Source organism: Asparagus officinalis, chromosome 4 (assembly GCF_001876935.1).
Source record: "Asparagus officinalis chromosome 4, Aspof.V1, whole genome shotgun sequence".
Classification (NCBI taxonomy): domain Eukaryota; kingdom Viridiplantae; phylum Streptophyta; class Magnoliopsida; order Asparagales; family Asparagaceae; genus Asparagus; species Asparagus officinalis.
The window spans coordinates 139,852,269-139,873,070 of record NC_033797.1 but is presented as its reverse complement, the minus strand read 5'-3'; the positions used below and the strand labels follow the sequence as shown (position 1 = coordinate 139,873,070).

Genomic DNA, 20,802 nt, shown 5'->3' with positions numbered 1-20,802 from the left:
CTTAAAAAGATAGGATTTTTGTTTTGGACTGCACTCGACCGGCAAACAACAGTACAAATTGCTCTAATAATAAGTAAAGGAATCAAGAAAAGGGAAATGGATTCCTTTTCCACTTTCCCGATCGCTTCCTCTTCATATTCTCCTGTCCCCACGCGTATGAATATAATGTACGTATTCTGAAATTGTTAATAAGTTTTAAATTGGAATTAATATAGAATTAGATTAGCATATACCCTATTCACCCTCTTCCCCCTCCCGCCCTCTAGGATAATTTTATTTGGTATCAGAGCGATTTCAATACCTTCTTGCGTAATTTTACTCACTCATGTTAAGAAAGGTTTTCTCGTAAAATCTTAAACTTAAAAGAGAATATTTGTACGGCTGGGCTGTTGCAGCCCCCGTCCCTCCCACGGGCCCCTCATGGCGGAAGGTATATACCTGGTTTTAAAGAGCATGGGCCAAATATAGGCCTGCGGGCCTCAGCCCAATTCCAGGATCTACTACCCAAAACCTCGTTAACACCGAGACCCATTCATCGTCCTCCTCTCGATTTCTACAGCGATGGAGAAGGTCGACGGAGGCGAGCAAGAACGAAAAGAGAAGAGAAGAAAGGCTGTAATCCAAATCCCATCCTACGACGAAGTCTTCAGCTCCGCCGCCTCCGTCTCCTCCTCCTCCGCCGCCGACGGCTGCGCAGACCCTCGACCTCACAATCCACCGCGGCCTCCTCCTCCTCCTCCTCCTCCAAATTCATTCTCCGAAGCCTTCTCCTTCGTCAAATCCTCAGAGTTCTACGCCCCTCCTCCAAGGTCAGTAGTCAACCCCCAACTCCATTAATTTTAATTTATTTTTACATATTTCTCTTTTCCCCCCCCTCAATTGCACTTTAATACCCTAACGTTTCACGGATTTGGACTCTATTGTCTTCCATTGCATCACGAATTCTTTTTCCATTTCAATTTAAATCACTGAAATTTGGCATTGCACTGTAGCGAAAATTACAACTTGACAATGTTTACAACTAAAATTGGGAGGGAAAGTCAGACGAGAAAGGGTTTTTGGGGCAAAACTAATGGCGGTGAAACAGAAGGCGTTAAAGTTAATAAAAAAAGGTCAAAACTTTGGGGTATTAACCGGGCAAAATTAAACTTCGGGTACCAAAGTTAAAATTGATGAAAATTTTTGGATGTCGAAGTATAACTAATCCTTGCTCTTTTTTACTTAGAATTATTCATTTGTTTCCTCTCTTTTAAGGCCCGTTGCCGAGTCCCAGGCTTCGACTTCTGGTTCTAACTCTAGTAATGCGCCGGTCCATAGTCGAAATGCGATTCTTGTCAGCCATAGGCAGGTAATTGATTAAATACATTTTAGCAAAGGATGCTTTTTGGTCTCTGTTTTGGTCTCTAAATAGTCACTAATTTGATGGGTTTTTGTAGAAGGGGAATCCGTTGCTCAAGCACATTAGGAATGTGCGGTGGACATTTGCGGATATCGTGTGTGATTACTTGTTGGGTCAGAGCTCTTGTGCTTTATATCTAAGGTACTACCTTTTTTGTGTGTTTATGTGATATGAGCAAGCCATTGTTGTTTTACGGGTAAATCTTGAGAAACCTATTGACCTTTAAAAATTAGAGAAAATCCCAAGAATTTATCTCATTGAAGTTAGATTGGGCTTTGTTCTACGCTTTAATATTATGAGAATTTCCAATCTTACAAGGGGGTTTAGTACAATTGTGGAAATTCGAGGGTGGAGTTTTCTAATATACAAAGTTTAGGAGGGTTTTGTGAAATTTACGAAATTTTTTTCTTGATGTCAAGTGTTATGTTTGTTTATAGATGTTTTATCAACTGGTTGAAATTTTTATGTGAAAATGTGATGTCGTGTTTTTAAGATGGTTTCATTTGTTTGCGTTTGGTGTAGAGTTGTTTATGTTGTGAAGTTGTGATTTTGTTATATAGTCTTGAGCATGTGAAACTTTTTTGCTTAATTGCAAAATGCTAGTATGTTGTATTTTGCTTTAAAGGGTGGTTGTTCATGGGAAAATTATGTGAATGAGTTGCCAAATTATGTATGAAACTCTACAATATTTTTTTTATATGGATACGGGACACAAAAAAATTGCAAAAGGCAGGCAACGAGGACACATTTGAAACACATGGACTAAAATATAGTTCTAAGATAGATATGTAGAAAATCTTATGAAATCGTAGTTTTTAACTGAATATGTACTAAAGCCAACCTGACCCTTGTCCAACAAGTTTGGAAGTGAATGTGAAGTGTAGGATATATGTCCAAGAAGTGTGTGATGAGTGTTATAAACTGAAACAAGTATTGTATGGGTATAGGTATGAAGAAATGTGTACATATATTTAAAGAGTTTTCAAAAAGTGTCAGGTACGGGTACGTGACATGTCGGGTATGCGTACGACTTCATGATAGAAGTACCCACGCAATGTAGGTAGACAAGGGTGTAAAATGAGATAGATATTCGATTGCGTCATGTAAGATGTCGGATGTAGGGTATTATCTAACTGTCATGGAAATCACAACGTTGACTCGCCTCACATGTGATCTGTGATAGCAAGTTAATTGTTATATACAATAATTTTAGCAAACTTAAGAATGTATTGTAGCCTATAAAATTCGGTATGTGCACTTAATTGTCACTAGGTTGAAATAAAAAGGACAAAAAAGCATGAGCTATATAGCTAGGGTCGAAACAAAAGAAAATGGTCAAAAGTATCTCATAGTTAATTGCCATTGGGTCAATACATAAAGCCTATGAAGCACGGATTTGTCAAAAGAGCCCACGAACCCGTGTCCGACTCGAATCAGACATGGATTCGTGCACAACACGTGTCAGACACGGTCAATCCGTGTCTGACACGGGTCAACGGTCAAAGTTGGCCGGACACGATCAACATAGAGTTGGACACGTCGCGGATTCGTCGTCCTTTAGCGGGCCCTCCCACAAATCCAGCATCCAAGTCCACTAGGAAAAGATGAAACATGTTTGGGTTTAGTGCTGAAAACCCAAACTCGTCTCATCTTAGACCCGTTTCTCAGTATTATAAAGCCATAGAGAGAAAGAAAAACCGAGGGCAAAATCGTCGCTGCTTACCTCTCTCGATCTCGTCCTCGTCGCTGCTGGGTCAGAGAATCGGAATCGCCTTGTCCTTGTCAAGGTGAGTTTTCTTCTTCTTCTTCTCTCTCTGAGTCTCTCTTGATCTCTTCGTCTCTTTCTCAGTCTTTTCGTCCTCTCTCTTTCTCTCTCTGAGTCGATCTGGCGGGTCGAGTTGTCGCCCTCGATGAGGAGCACTCGCAAAGATCTGCACGGGAGGAAGCTCTCCAGCCTCATTGCGTGCCGATCACGTGACAGAGGCCTCCGCCGCCGGCGATCTCTCTGCTTCTGCTTCGTTCTCCGTCATCGATGAGAGAAAGTGGAGAGAGAATGAAGAGGGAAAAAGGCCTAGATATTTTCCCGCTTGGAAAATATCTGATTGCCTCGGGTGCCACGTCAGCAACAAGCCTACGTGGGCTTCCCGCAGACCGCTTGCTCGCTCTTTTTCCTCCAGCCCGCTAACGGCCCAGATATTTTCTCGGGGTTTTTTTCGTATTGGTCCCTTGAATCTTTGATGTTTTGAAAGTGGCCCCTCAATGAAATTGTTATTTCAATCCCTAAGTTAACATCAAACTGAACACTTTTTAAGCGAAAAATGTTAAGCCATGGATTTGAGTTCTGAGACTTTGTTTACGCCTGTTTCTTTAAACTCGGTTTTTCAAATGCTTTGGCATTTAAGGGATTAAATATTAAACATGTAGGGGGACTAATATGTGTATAAAGTTAATTTTCTTCTTTTTTCTATATATAATAATAATTTTAAAAACAAATTGTCGTATCCCCGTATCCTATTTTTTTGGATTTTACCGTATCCCGTAGTGTACGTGTCGTATCTGTGCCCCGTATCCGTATCCGTGCATTATAGCATAAAGCGATCCAACTTCTAAACAGTAAACACTAGTGCTTCAACCACTTTTATGTATCTTTTAGTCGCTTTTACGCCGTTTTAAAACTGCTAGGGTCTCATTTAGGGCGCTTTAGGCTACTTTCATGTAGCTTTTGTCTTTGCGATTGCTTTTGGACCTTAGTGAAGCGTAAATGTGTTGCTTTCGCTTTTTAGAGCATTTTTGTCATGCTTTTATAATATTGGTTGTGGTTTGTAGCCCATAAAAAATAAAAATTTTAAAGCCTTCATATTTAATTACTGTTGGATTGTGACTAATAAAAATGAAAAAAATAAAAAATTGTGAGTTATGTAGCCCATGAATATTGTTTAAAGTACCCATATTTAATTGCCATCGGATCAAAAGGAATGAAACTAGACAAAAATAATGCTTCTGAAATACGTACTTTATTGCAATTAGATAAAAAATAAATGAAAATTGCCAAAAATCATGGGGTAATAGTCATAAAATCGTAAATTTTCTAAGGACACGGTTAATTAGGTCAAAAAGAATGAAAACGGTCAAAACTATCACAAAGTTTGAAATATGCATGCTCAGTTGACATTAGGATGGAAATAGACAACTCATGAGTGCCCATGGAAGTCACAAATTTTGATGTGTGCATATCTAATTATCAACGGACCAAAACAAAAAGGGCAAAGTTATGTGATACAACAAAAAATTGACAAAAATCATAGGTCAGCTAATGGAAATTGCGAATTTTGAAGTACACATTTAACTATTATTGGGTCAAACAAACAAAATGGTCAAGAAAATCATAAAGCTTGAAATAGCATACTTAAGTCCTATTGGATTGAAATGGATGAAAGTGGACGAAAAAAATGGGTTAAAGCCAATGAAAATTGCGAATTTTGTAGTAAGCTTATTGAATTGTCATTTGAGTCTTACCAAAGAAAAAGGACAGGGTCATGAGTTATAGCTTATGAAAATTGCGAAATTTAATGTATTTATACTAAATTGTCATTTGATCAAAACAAACAAAAATGAACAAAATTCATGGTTTATAGCTTATTAGAAGACGATTTTGATGTTCGCACACTTCATTACCATTTATGAACTAAAAGAATATGGACAAAAAGCATGAAAATTGCAAATTGGAAGTATGCGTACTTAATTTCTAGGAAGAAACGAATGAAAATGGACAAAACATGAAATCATGAATACTGAAATCTGTATATTGGTTTTCCATTTGGCTAAAACAAACAAAAATGGGCAAATTTTGCAGGTTAAAGCTCATGAAAATAACGAAACTTGAAACCATATGGTCGAATTTTTTTTGACAAATTCATGGGTTATAGCTCATGATAATCGCGAATATTAAGATATTTATACTTAATTTCCATTAGGTCCAGAAAACCAAAAATTGATAAATTCGTGGGTTATAGCTCATGATAATCGCGAATTTTGAGTTGTTTATACTTAATTGTCATTGGGTCCAGAAAATCAAGAAATGACAAATTCGTTGATTATAGCTTATAAAAGTTGTGAATATTGAACTACACAATTCATTGTCATGGAGTCAAAACAAACGAAAATGGACAGAACTCGTGTTATAGCCAATGGGAATCACGAATTTTGAAGTATGTATTTCATTGTTATTGGGTCATAATGAAAGAAATTGGCAGAACTGTTGCTTCTAGTGGAAATCACAAATTTTATAGTGTGCATTCTTAATTTTTATTTGGCCAAAATTAACAAAAATTAGCAAATTCCATGGTTTTTAGTTTACAAAATCATGAACTTTGAAGTACTTATACTTTATTGCCATTAGGTCGAGACGAACAAGAAAGGACAAAATTTCGTGGGTTATAGCTCATAAAAAACTTGAATTTAGAAGTGTACGTACGTAATTGTCATTTGATCAAAACGAATGTAAATGTAGAAAATCATTTATTATAGCTCACAAAATCCTATGCCTAGTTCATTGCATTTGCTCGAAACGAATGTTAATGGGCAAAGTCTTTGGTTATGACTATGAAAATTATGAATTTTGAAATATATGCATATTTAATTTTCATTTGGTCAAAAATGAAAGAACATGTACGAAATTCGTGTGTTATGGCTCATGAAAGTCATGAATTTTTAAGTATTTATACTTATTTGTCACTTAGTTGAAAAAACAAAAATGGACGAAATTCTTGGGTGCTCATAAAATCGCGTGTACTGAAGTCCGCATAGTTCATTGTCACTGGGTCGAAACAAACGAAAATGGACGAAAATAATTGGTTATAAAGACCTTGAAAATCACAAAATTTGAAGTATGCACGCTTAATTTCCATTTGGTCGGAACAAACAAAAATGAACAAGTTTCATGGGTTAACCCATGAAAATAGCAAATTTTGAGATATTTAAACTTAATTGTCATTGGTAAAAAAATGAAAACAGAAAAAATTTGTGGGTTGTAAAAGATAGACAAAGTGTGCTATAGGTCATTAAAGCACTCATATTTCTTTGCCATTGGGTTGAAATTAACAAAAATAGGACAAAATCGTTGGTTATAAACTGTTAAAATCATGAATTTTCAACTATGCATATCTCATTTCCATTTGGTTGACATAAACAAAAATGGGCAAATTTCATGGGTTTTTAGTTTATGAAAATCTTGAATTTTGAATCATTTATCTTAATTTCCATTGGATCAAAACAAACAAAAATTGATAAATTTTGTATGTTATATAATCGATGAAAATCGCATACTTCATTACTATTGGTTGAATATAATGAAAATGGGTGAAAATCACGGGTTATAGTTGATGAAAAACGCAAATATTGAAGTGTGCATATTCAATTTACATTGGGTTGAAATAAATGACAATGGACAAAAATTGTGAAGTATAGCTCATAAAATTATGAATATTGAAGTAGGTGTATTTCGTTGCCTTTAGTTTAAAATGAACGAAAATAGACAAAATCATTAGTTAATGAACTAATAAAATCACAAAATTTAAAAGTGTTCATGCTTAATTTATATTTGGGCAAAACAAGCAAAAAAGAACAAAATTCGTTGGTAGCTCATGAAAATCGTGAACTTGAAGTATTTTATACTTAATTGATATATGCGTCAAAAAAATAAAAATGAACAAAATTTGTGGGTTATATAGTTTATAAACATCACAAATATTGAAGTATGCATACTTCATTGCTATTGGGTCGAAATGAATGCAATCTTACGAAAAATGTGTGTTATAAAGCATGAAATTGCAAATTATGAAGTATTTATACTTAATGCTATTGAATAAAAAAAGGTTCAAATTCCTGAGTTATAGCTAATTAAAATCGCGAATATTGACGTATGCATATTTCATTGCCAATTAGTCGAGACGAACTAAAATGGACAAATATCGTGTGCTATAGCGAATGAAAAATGCGAATTAAAATATACATACGTCATTGGCCTTGGGTGAACGAAAAGGAGCAAAATCATTGGTTAAAGACACCATGAAAATTGAGAATTTTGAAGTATGCATAATTTTCATTTCGTAAAAATGAAAAAAGGACAATTTTCATTGATATATCTTATGAAAATCACAATTTTAAAGTATTTATATTTAATTGATATTGGATCAAAACATACAAACATTGATAAAATTCGTGCGGTATAGCTCATAAAAATATGACTTTTGATGTTTGCATACTTTATTATGATTGATTGAATTGAACTTAAATGGGCAAAAATTATGGATTATAGCCATTGAAAATCGAAAATTTTGAACTGTGCATATTAGATCGAAAACAAATGAATATGAACAAAAATCGTTGGTTATAGCTTATGAAATCATGAATATCGAAGTATGCGTACTTCATTGTCGTTAGTTCGACATAAATAAAATGGAAAAAAATCACATACTTTATTGCTATTTGGTAAAAAAAGAGCAAAACCATGTTATAGACAATGAAATTCTCGAATTTGGACGTATGCATACTTAATTTCCATTAGGTCGAAACGGACTAAGATGGAAAATTTTCTTGTGTTATAAGTTCATGAAAATCGTAAATTTTTAAGTATTTATACTTAATTGCCATTGAGTCGAGAAAATGAAAATGGAAAAGGTTTGTGGGTAGTAGCTCATAATAATCACGAATATTGTATTATGCGTACTTCTTTGCCAATTAGGTCTAAATGAATGAGAGTAGATAGAAATTGTGTGCTATGACCTAGGAAAATGCAAATTTGGTAATGTATATACTTCATGGACATAAGTTCGAAATGAACGAAAGTGGGCAAAATCATAAGTTATAGGCCATGAAAATATGAAATTTTGAAGCAGCATAAATTTGATATGGTCAAAACGAACAAAAATAGACAAATATCATGGGTTATATAGTTCATGAAAATTGTGAGTTTTGAATTATTTGTACTTGATAACCGTTGGGTTGAAACAAATGAAAAACGGACAAAATTCATGGGTAATATAGCTCATAACAATAAGTATTTTGATTGCATACTTTATTATTGGATCTATTGAAAATAGGAAAAAATTCGTGGGCTACAGCCTATAAAAATTGAGAATTCTGAAGTGTGCATACTTAATTTTTATTTGGTTAAAACAAATAAAAATGGACAAATTTCGCAGGCTATAACTCATAAATATCATGTATCTCGAAGTATTTATACTTAATTGCCATTAGGTTGAAATAAAATGAAAATAGACAAAGCTTGTGGATTATAGCAAATAAAAAACGCGATTGTTGAAGTATGCATATTTAATTGTCATTTGATCAAAACAATAAAATGGTGAAAAATATTGCAAAGTTGGAAATATTATACTTAATTTTTATTGGGTTGAAACGAACAAAAATGGATAGAAAACATGGGCTAAAGCCCATGAAAGTCACGAATTTTAAAGTACACTTATTTAATTGTTATTTGATTGACATAAACAAAATCCTGAAGTGTGCTTATTTAGTTGTATTTATACTTAATTGTCATTGGGTCAAATAAAAGAATGGACATTGCTCATGCTTTATAGCTTACAAAAATAGGAATTTTGATGTTCTCATATTTCATTACCACTTATCAAATTGAAAGAATATAGGCACATATCATGGAAAGTACGAATTTTTTAGTGTTATAGCTCATAAAAATTGCGAACATTGAAGTATAGCTCATGGAAATCGTGAATTTTGAGGTATTTATACTTAATGACATTGGGACAAGAAAAACATAATTGGAAATTGTGTTATAGCTCATAAAAATTGCGAATATTGAAGTATGCATACTTCATTATCTTCAGTATGAAACGAATGAAGATGGACAAAAATTGTTTGTTATAGTCTGAGAAACACAAATTTTGAAGTATACATATGTCATTGTTATTGGGTCTGAATGATTATTGGCAAAATCGTTGGTTTCCAATAGACATCTTGAATCTTATAGCATGCACATTTAATCTTAATTTGGTCAAAATGGACAAGTTCCATGGATTTTAGCTTATAAAAAACATGAGTTTTGAAGTATTTATACTTAATTGCTATTGGGTCAAAAGAAATGAAATAGTCAAAATTCTTGTCATATAGTCCATGAAAATCATATACCTTGTTACAATTGGTCGAATCAAACGAAAATGGGTGAAAATAGGGGGTTATGTAGACAATGACAATCGCAAATTTTGGAGCGTGCGAATTCAATTGACAGTGGGTTGAACAGACGATAGTGGACAAAAATAATGAACTATAGCTCTTGAAATAATGAGTGTTGAAGCATGTGTACTTCGTTGCCATTGGTTTGAAATGAACAAAAATGGGCAAAATCTTTGGTTATAAACTAGTAAAATCCAGAATTTTGAAGTATACATATTTAATGTACATTTGCATATTTAATTTACATTTGGGCAAAACGAATGAAAATGGACAAAATTCATGGGTAGCTCATGAAAATCATAAGCTTGAAGTATTTTTTACTTAGTTGATTTCGAGTTGGGAAAATGAAAAATGAACGACATTCGTGGGTTATAGGTCATAGAAATCGTGAATATTGAAGAATGCATATTTCATCTCTATTGGGTCAAAAGGAGAAAAAAAATTAAAAAAATACCGTGCTATTTAGCTAAGTGTCTCTATTTATAATGGAACACTTGTTTTTGTGGATAAGGGGGTTTACGTGCTTTTAGACTTACGTGAGGGATAGTTTACGCGCTATTAAATCTACTTAAGCTACTTTGATAGCTTTTCAGTGTAGGGTGTCTAACGAATAGCAATACGGCATCCTTTGCAATAACTTTTGTAAGAATTATCGTTTACGCGATGTTAGCAGTGTTGCGCAAAGGCTCTCATTATTTACTTTTGTAGCCCAACGTAATCTTTATAATTTTTGTCTTATAGCACTTTGATGCCTCTTATTTATTGCATTTTGGTCTTATAGCCTAGCATAATCTTTATGAAAATCGTGAATTTTAAATTACGCTTATTTAATTATCATTTGATCGACATAAACAAAAATGGACGAAATCGTGGGTTATACCCCATTAAAGTCGCGAATTTTAAAGTATTTATATTTAAATATCATTTGGTTGAAATAAAAAACAGACAATACTCATGCTTTATAGTTCATAAAAATAGGAATTTTGACGTTCTCATACTTTATTACCACTTATCAAATTGAAAGAAAATAGGCGAAGATCATGAAAAGGACAAATTTTGAAGTGTACGCGCTTAATTTCCGTTTTGACGGAACATATGAAAATAGACAAAAATTATGGATTATAGCTCATGAAATTACAGATATTGAAGTATGTGCATTTAGTTTTCATTTGGCTGAAATAAACAAAAATGAACAAATTTCGTGGGTTAGAGTTCACAAAAATAGCGAAATTTGAAGTATTTATAGTTAGTTTCCATTAGGTCGAAAAAATTAAAATTGGCAATTTTGTAGGTTATAGCTCATGGAAATCGTGAATTTTGAGGTATTTATACTTAATGCCTTTGGTTCGGGAAAAACAAAATTGGAAATTGTGTGTTATAGCTCGTAAAAATTGTGAATATTAATGTATGCATACTTCATTGTCTTTTGGCTGAAGCGAATGAAGATGGACAAAAATTGTGTGATATAGTCCATGAGAAATGCAAATTTTGAAGTATACATATGTTATTGTTATTGGGTCCGAATGAAAATTGGCAAAGTCGTCGGTTTCCAAAGGAAATCTCGAATCTTGTAGTATGCATATTTATTTTAATTTGGTCAAAATGGACAAATTCCATAGATTTTAGCTTATAAAAAACATGAATTTTAAAGTACCAATTGCCATTGAGTCAAAAGAAATGAAATAGTCAAAATTCTTGTGTTATGTTGTCAATGAAAATCACATACCTCGTTACCATTGGTCGAATCGAATGGATGAAGCTAGTGGGTTATGTAGGAGATGATAATTGCGAATTTTGAAGCGTGCATATTCAATTGATAGTGGGTTGAACAGGATGACAATGGACAAAAATCATGAACTATAGCTCTTGAAATAATGAGTATTGAAGTACGTGTATTTTGTTGCCATTGGTTTGAAATGAACGAAAATGGGCAAAATCGTTGGTTATAAAGTAGTAAAATCCAAAATTTTGAAGTATATATATTTAATTTACATTTGCATACTTAATTTACATTTGGGCAAAACGAATGAAATTGGACAAAATTCATGGGTAGTTCATGAAATTTGTAAACTTGAAGTATTTTTTTTTTACTTAATTGACTTCGAGTCGAAAAAATGAAAAATGAACAACATTCGTGGGTTATAGGTCATAAAATCGCGAATATTGAAGAATGCATACTTCATCTCTATTGGGTCATAAGGAACACAATTAATAAAAAATAGCGTACCATTGGGCTAAGTGTCTCTATTTATGGAGGAACCCTTGTTTATGCGCATAAGGGGGTTTACACTCCATTAGACTTACGCGAGGGATATGTTATGCGTTGTTAGATTTATGAAAGCTATTGTGATAGCTTTTCAATGTAGAGGGCCAGAGGCGTCTGCTGAATAGCGACACAACGTCCTTTGCAATAATTTTTGTAGAAATTGTTGTTTACGTGGTGTTAGCAGTGCTGCGTAAATGCTCTCGTTATTTACTTTTGTAGCCTAGCATAATCTGTATGCTTTTTGTCTTGTAGCGCTTTGACGCCTCTGATTTGCTGCAGTTTGGTCTGCCAATTGTTTGCCAGTTCGGCAGAAAGTTTATGCATCGTTAACTTTATGCAAGTTGGTTGCGTAAGTTTAGCACCATGTAAGCATGCCTCGGTCTATTTTCATGCGAGTTTTGATCCGATTCTCACTCCACCTTGGTTTGAGACTTTGTGACTTAGCGTCCTTAGGCCTTAATGGGTCCATTTTGTCATGTTGAGTCCTTTGGTCACTTTGGAATGACAATTCTACCCTCCACGGCCCCCTTTGTGCCGTTTATAGGATATTTGATCGACGGTTCGACTTTTTTATGCGTCTACACCATTAGGTTAAAATGAACGGAAATGGGAAAAGCCGTCGATTGTAGACCATGACAATCATGAATTTTGAAGTATGTATACTTACTTTCTATTGGTCGAAACAAAGAAAAATAGAAAGTTTTGTGGGTTATAGCTCATGAAAATCGTGAATTTTAAAATATTTTATATTTAATTAACATGGGTTAGAAAATGAAAATGTACAAAATTTATAGCTCATAAAAATTGCAAATATTGAAGAGCACAAACTATATTGCCATTAGGACAGAATAGCATTGTTTTAAATATCCCCGACATGGCCCGATATATCCCCCGATATACCCTTTTACAGGGCTTGCCTCAACCGATATGGTCTTTAAATATCTTTTACCGCTTTTTGGCTATTTTGAGTGATAAATCCCCGATATGACCGATATATTAGCCGATATGTGGATCAATATATCTTTTTATATAGCTTGTTGCAAAGTAATATACCGTGTTTGGAATTTTTGGGCGAGATATCAAGATTTTCCCATTTTATCAAATGACATTTTGCATAATATACCGTGTTTGGAATTTTTGGGCGAGATATCAAGATTTTCCCATTTTATCAAATGACATTTTGCCCTAAAAAAAGCAGATCAAATGTTGTAACGTTGCTTTGCACTTTTGTTTGTTTTAGAAGGTTGATTAGTGATCCTAAACATATATTATTCATATTTTGTATGCTTAAATTTTATTAGATATGTTGAGATTACATTTTAATGCATTATACTATGTATGCAAACATTCATTATGGCATTCCGATATTTACCACATCCCCGATATTTCCCCGATATCCGCAATCCGATATGAATTTTGGCCATCCGATATTTCCCCGATATCCGATATTTAAAACCTTGCAGAATAGACTAAATGAACAAAATTCGTGGATTATAGTTCATAAAATCGTAAATATTGATGTACACATACTTCATTGCTGTTATGTCGAAACGAATGAAAATGAACAAAAATTGTGTTGTAGCCTATGGAAATCGCGAATTGATGTATATAGATGTATATACTTCATTTCATTGGTCGAAGTGAATAAATATGGGCAAAATTGAGAGTTATAAACTATGAAAATCGCAAATTTTGGAGTATGAATGCTTAATTTCTATTTGGTCGATATGACAAGCCCATGGAAATGACAATTTAAAGGCGCATATTTAATAGCATTGTGTTGAAACAAATGAAATGGAGAAAAATCGTGATTTATAGCTATTGAAAATCACAAATTATGAGGTATCCATAGTTAACTACAATTAGATCGAAACGAACAAAAATGGACAAAAAATTATGCGTTTTATAGCTTGTGAAATCCAAAGTTTTAAAATACATAAATTTAATTGCCACTGGGCAGAAACAAACAAAAATGGACAAATTTCATGGATTTGAAAGTATGTAACTACATATACTTAATTGTTATTCACTCAACACGAATGAAGATGTGCAAAGACTATGGATTACAACCTACACAAATCAGGAATTCCGAAGTACGCATATTTAATTGTCATTGGGTTGAAATGAATGAATATGATAAAAAATATCTCAAAGTTTTAAGTACGCATAGTTAATTGCTATTGCGTAGAAAATTTGAAATCAATGAAAGCGGACAAAAAACTTGATTTAATCCAATGAAAATTGCGCATTTTAAAATACTCATGTTTATTGCCGTTGGGTAGAAACAAAGAAAATGGACAAAAATTGTGAGATCAAGCTCATGAAAGTCGCGAATTTCAAATTACACGTTCTTAATTGCCATTGGATCCAAACAAACAAAAATGTGAAAATAGCATGGGCTATAGCCATGAAAATCGTGTTTTGAAGTATGTGTATTAAATTACCATTTGGTCTAAACAAACAAATATGAATAAATACCCATGAAAATTGCGCATTTTGAATACTCATTTAATTGTCATCACATTCTTAATTGTCATTGGATCCAAACAAACAAAAATGTAAAAATAGCATGGGCTATAGCCATGAAAATTATGAAATTTTGAAGTACACATTAAATTGCCACTCGGTCTAAACTAACAAATATGAGCAAGAGTCCTGAGTTACAACTCATGATACTTGCTAATTTTGAGTACCCATACTTCTTATATTAGGGTTAGGGTTAGGGGTAGGGGTAGGTGTTTGCAATTTTAGTGGTTGGTATAAATGTTGTGTATGGGCTGCCATCACTAACCTGTAAAATGTTCTGTGGTGCGGAGTAGACTTCTTCCAAAGGAGGAAGAAATGGAGCCACCATAGCGCTTATAACTTCCCGTAACATTATTTAGTGGCTTAAGCTTTTTAGGTCCATCGAAAATATCAAAGAATATCATAACAAAGAACTATACTATTTTTAAATGACAGGAAATCCAAAATATTGTTGTTTTTGGGTGAGGAAAGTATACATGGTGCTCATGAGAAAGGTGGTTGGAGCATAGTTTTTTCATGTAGTCTCAAGTATGCTAAGTTTTTTGGATTGAACCATTAAAACTTATGGCTTAGAATGCTTGTTGAACAAGAGTTTTATGAAGATTGGTAGCGTTCTCCGAAGTTCTCAATCAGACATAACGAGATACACCTTCATAGGAGAATAGCTCAAAAGTATATTTTAAAGAATATTTCTCAAACAGGTTAATTGGTTCTTGCTACAGATGTTTCACTGTTTAAGCATATAACATAATTGAGTAAAATACTTTAAGCATATACTTCAATAACATAATTGAGTAAAATACGTATTACTTGGTTCTGTTACATTTCCATGAGCAATACTTTAGCATGTAGTTTACCGATATCTAGGCATTTTCTACAATATCTAGAAAAATAACATTAGAGATAGCAAGGCTTTTTAGACTGTTGGCAAAAATTTTATGACCCTTTATCATCCTGATACAACTCATTGCATGAGTCAACTTCATAACAAGCAAAAATGAACAAGCGAGGCCATGACATGAATCCTTTCTAGCAAGTTACAGGAAAGAATTCTTCCTTATTAAATATTAATTATGCAGTTTAAGCTCATGCATGCACAGTTAAAAAAGCAATCTTCAAAAGGTTTTGTAGACCAGGGAAGTGCCCAGAAGAAGGAATGAAAATGTTTTACTCCCCAAGGTGTAGCATTTATTAAAGAGTAAAAGAAAACATATCCTGAAGAACATTAGTTAGACAAATCTAGAATATCTATATGAACTTTTGACAACAGATCTATGTGCTTATCACTGATTAAGGAGAAATGAAAGGTGAGTTATTGAAAAGCCCCTAATATTTGTATGGTTCTCTGATCAAATTCACCTGTTGATGCAGTCTTCGGTATCACCTTCTCCATCCAGACTACCTATATTTTCGAATAAGGGAGCTGCAGAAGAATTTTAAGCTTCGTGTTGTTCTGTGCCATGTTGATGTGGTAAGCTTAATTGATTTTAGTCTTCATACATGGATCACTGGTCTTTCTTGCTTGAAGTTGAGGGCTAACTTTAATATAAGTATTGTTTCTGAGTGGAAGAAAAACCATATGATGTAGTTAGATTTGGTGAAGTTTGAGAAGTTACCAAGTTAGTCTTACAGCAGTTTTTCATTACTTGGGTGATATCTATTTGCTCATCTCTTCGTGTTTCAGGAAGATGTAATTAAACCTTTACTTGAAGTTACGAAAACAGCAATGCTTCATGATTGCACCCTTCTATGTGGTTGGAGGTATGGTATTTTCTTGCAAGATTTTGCGTGTCTTTGTAGATTGACTCTATGTTAATTTTGCGACATATAAAATATTGGTAAGAATTTTTTCATCGTTTCCTATTTTCAAGAACGATTAAATGATACTGAAAGAGATATATTTGATACAAATACAATTTATTAGATGATACTGAAAGAGATATATTTGATACAAATACAATTTATTAGTTCTTTCTACAAGAGAAATGATTATACAAATTTAAGTATTGATTTATTTGATACAAATACAATTTATTAGTTCTTTCTACAAGAGAAATGATTATACAAATTTAAGTATTGATTAAGTAGTACACTTTTGAATTCATTTACAAGATTGTTGAGGAGCATGATGCATTTCTTCTTTACATGTATGTGCTAATTTCTGATTCCAAATGCACTAAAAAGTAAAGGACAAAGAGTTGATCCGTAGCACATACCTTTGTAGTAAAACACCATTTAATAGAGGCTGTTGTTTCTTTTGATACATATATAATATCTTCCATGCAGTCATATTTGCTAGAAGTTTCTCTCCCCAAACCTCCCCCGCGCCTCTCTCTCTCTCCCCCCTCTCCATATATGTATGTGTGTGTGTATAGGGTACTGTTCCCATTTACGAATAACAGGAATAGCTGCTCACTTGAATGGCCTAGAGAAACACAAAATTTAAATTGTAATGTTGATGAAATTACAATAGAGGAAGAGAATTGTCATATGCTTGCATAGAGAGACTACAAAGCGAATCACATATTTTTGTTTGACTTTCTCCCATCATTTTTCTCAATTTAAATAGGCATCTAGGTGCAAGTTTTAAGGTTCGATAAGTGATAGCCTTTACTCTGGAACTACTTCAATTTGTTGGCATGCTTCTTATTTAAAATGGTATTTATATTAGATTGACTTGGCTTAAAATTTTAGATGCTTTGAACCTATAAGGTGAGAATACATTAGGAAACAACTCAAGGCAAGTTTGTTGAACTTAATTTTAATGGTTCTGATTGTCAGGCTGGCGTGAGTTAGAAATATTGTTTTTATTTGTAATCTTGCTGATGTTTAGCATGTAGAATACATGATTATAGTGTTTCTATTCTAAAGGCCTCTCGTGAAATCCTTTTTCTCCTCTCTTGCTAGCTTGGAGGAGTGTGGTCGCTACTTGGAGACTATAAAGGTTTATGAAAACAAACCTTCCGACCTCATTCGTGAGCAAACAGATACGGACTATTTATCACGGGTACATATATCTGAAAGATCATTCCATTCACAGGCTAACAGTAGCTTATTTGGTGAATTTTTTGTTCTGGATGATGTCCTTTTTCCTTCTTTCTATAATTTTTCTTTTAGTTATAAAGTTTGTTGCTGGCTAAACCTCATTTGCACCAATTGTAGTACTACAATGTGTTACTGAGGACATCATACTTCTTAGCCATATGAAGTTTTGTACTTTGTTAGCTCCGACTCTGATCCTTAAATCTAATATTGTTGTTTCTGAAAATATAAGTTATCTAACTTTAAATATCTTGTCTGAAAGCACTCTCTCTTCAATGAGAGATCATCTGTCTGTTTTACTGATGTTTCTTGTAATTTTGCAGCTCACACATGCACTCACAACTGTCAGACGTGTTAACAAGACAGATGTAGTGACTCTTGGATCAACTTTCGGGGTAAGACTTGTTAGTACTACTTAGCCATTTGAATGCAAGTAAAATTCTGTTGTGGCCTCAAGTAAGGGTCTAATCTTATCGGTGGATTTTGTATTGATCATGAATTACCAAGTAATCACTCATCTTTGAAATAGTCCAAATATTATATTGATTTTTCCTATTTTCTATGTGAAATGTAGTCTCTTTCTGGGATTATGGATGCTTCTATGGATGAGTTAGCTCGTTGCCCCGGCATCGGTGAACGCAAGGTACGGTCAAAATGGCAATTCAATTAATAAATGTTCTCGCGTTTTTTATCAGCTTGTGTAAAATAACTTTGCCTTTTGAAATAAGCAAAGAGAACCATTAGAGTTGTATTATGTTGGTATGGTGATTTTAGATTTACCTCTTTCTCTTTATCTAGAAAATGGTTCTAGGGAAAATGGTAAATCGTTTTTAACTTAACTAGAATTTTTGTATACACCTGATGCCTACTTACCTTGCAACTCTCAAGTAAATGTTTATTCTCATAACTGTTGTTTAGTTATAAGTGTGCTTGCAATTTTCATCATCCCTTGGATATTATCATGTTTGTCCACTCTTGGCCTCATTTTGATTGTGGGGATTCATGTGATTGTAAATATTTTAAGCTATTACTGGCCGTGGTGATAAGTAGCTATATCCTCATAATATAGGGGTGCATCTGCAAATAATCCTTTCAAGTTTCCTTTACTGATTATTAAAAAAAACCCCTGGATCCGGTAGTATGTGAGCTGATACCACATCCCTGAAGACCTAACTTGTAAATAACAAGCAACATAAATAATTAACTTGATCAATACATAGCTGCTTAGAGATGCTTAGCATCTCAATTCATGGACCGTTACTTGTTTCATTTTGCCAATTATTTCAACATCGTATTAAATTTTTTTCTCTTCGTTGCAGGTGAAGCGCTTGTATGATACTTTCCATGAACCATTCAGGCGAGTCTCCAGCCGACCTGCAGTTGTTGCGTCTGAGACTCCCACAAAGGAGGATAACAAGGACAAAAACGTTGAGCCACCTTCAGATGAATCAGAAGTTAGGAAGGAACATACCCTCAATGTCAAGTCAGCACTCTCTGCTGCTTTTGCCAAGTATGCTGAGAGAGTAAGAAAGCCAGATGAAAAGAGTAGTTCTCCTGAAAAGGTTGAAGGCAGTAGTAGTGTTACCGCGGCCCCAAAATGAGCCATGACGGTTAAGGGACGACTAGTATTTCTCTGGATGGAGGTTAAGCCCATTCAGAAAAGGGATCGGGTTCGTCGTGTGGGCTAAAGGATGCATATTGAGACAGTGCTCGAGCTGATCATCTGTTGATTTGTGTATAGGGATTTGTTAATATTGTTCACTTGACGTTTACTTGTATTCCTGTTTCAGCCCTAACCGTGCATCCCACTTGGCCCTGTCTCTCATGCTGAACGTACCTGGGCGAGCGACAGCGATCAGACTATTTTAGGAAGGTAAAATCTTGAAGGGTGCTCGATATAAACTAAAAAAAAAGGTTAAACTGCATTAAACCACTAATAATTTGCAAAGAACATTAAGCTATGGATGCTTAAAAGCGCATTAAAATTTGCAGTTTTCATGAATGATAATACATGATTTTTATTAATTTTCTTAATTTTATGTAGTTTAAAATTTAAGAATCATGATTTTTACAGGTGCCCACGACCTTTGTAATTTTTTATTTGTTTTCAACCAAATAGAATTCAAGTATGTATACATTTAAATTTTTTATTTACATGGGATAAGGCATGGATATTGTCAATTTTTATTCATTTAGATCAAATGACAATTATGTAGCCCAAAATTCATGATTTTTATTGGATATGTTATGGTTTTTACAATATATATTTTTTGTTTTACCAAATAAAAATTATGTGTGCGTAGATTTTTTTTTTTTTCGTGAGCTACATAGCTCACGATTTTGTTAATTTTTGTTCATTTTGACTGAAGGGCAAGTAAGTACTAGTAGTTCAAAAATTAATGATTTTTATAGCACAAATGATTTTTACAAATTTTTGTTCATTGGATCAAATGGTAATTAAGTAATTTTCATGAACACCTACGATTTTTGTCAATTTCAACTCATTTCCATCAAAAATCAAGTAACAACCTATAAGATTGATGATTCATGGGCTAAAACTCATATTTTTTTACAACCTTTCTTCGTTTGAACAGAATGAAAATTAAGTATATCTACGTTCAATTTTGTAATTTTTAGAAGTTATAACCCATAAGTTTTGTCAATGTTCCTCCATTTCAAACAAATGCCAATTAAGTTGCGTGTTTTAAAATCTATGATTTTCATACGCTGTAACCCACAATTTTTGTAATTTTTTTAACTGAATGAAAGTTAAGTATGTGTACATTAAAATTTTTGATTTTTATGGACTACGTGCATGTTTTTCGCAATTTATGCGGTTTTTAAGACCAAATGGAAAATAAATATGTGAACATCAAAATTTGTCATTTTCGTGTGCATGATTTTATCAAATTTTCATTCAGAGTAAATGGCGATTAAGCATGCAGAGTTGAAAAATCCTGATTTTCATGGACTATAAACCATAATCTTTGCAATTTTTACTTGTTTCAACGGGGTGGAAATTAAATATATATGTCTCAAAATTTATAATTTTTATGGACTATAATGTAGAGATTTTGCGTTTTTCGCTTGTTTCGATAATTAAGAATGTGTAAACGAAATTTTTTGATTTTTATGAACCATAACCTTTACTTTTTTTTAATCATTTTTTAGATTTAAAGGCAATTAAGTACTTGTAATTCAAATTTCGTGATTTTATGAACTATAACTCATGATTTTTACAATTTTTCTTTGTCTTGACCAAATGGAAATTAATTATGCATGCATAAAAGTTTGTGATTTTTTTATGGTTTATAGCCCATGATTTTTTTTTTCAATTTTTATTCATCTTGACCAAAGGTAA

The 20,802-nt window shown here is 33.4% G+C and overlaps 1 protein-coding gene across 1 annotated transcript; it reads left to right on the top strand.

Annotated features, from left to right (window-relative positions):
• On the top strand, positions 484-19,249 carry LOC109839562 (DNA excision repair protein ERCC-1). Its single transcript, XM_020408039.1, has 9 exons — positions 484-809; positions 1,255-1,348; positions 1,437-1,540; positions 15,771-15,870; positions 16,084-16,160; positions 17,307-17,406; positions 17,765-17,836; positions 18,016-18,084; positions 18,761-19,249. The coding sequence occupies exons 1-9, from the start codon at positions 562-564 to the stop codon at positions 19,040-19,042; spliced, it is 1,146 nt and encodes a 381-aa protein (XP_020263628.1). The 5' UTR covers positions 484-561; the 3' UTR covers positions 19,043-19,249.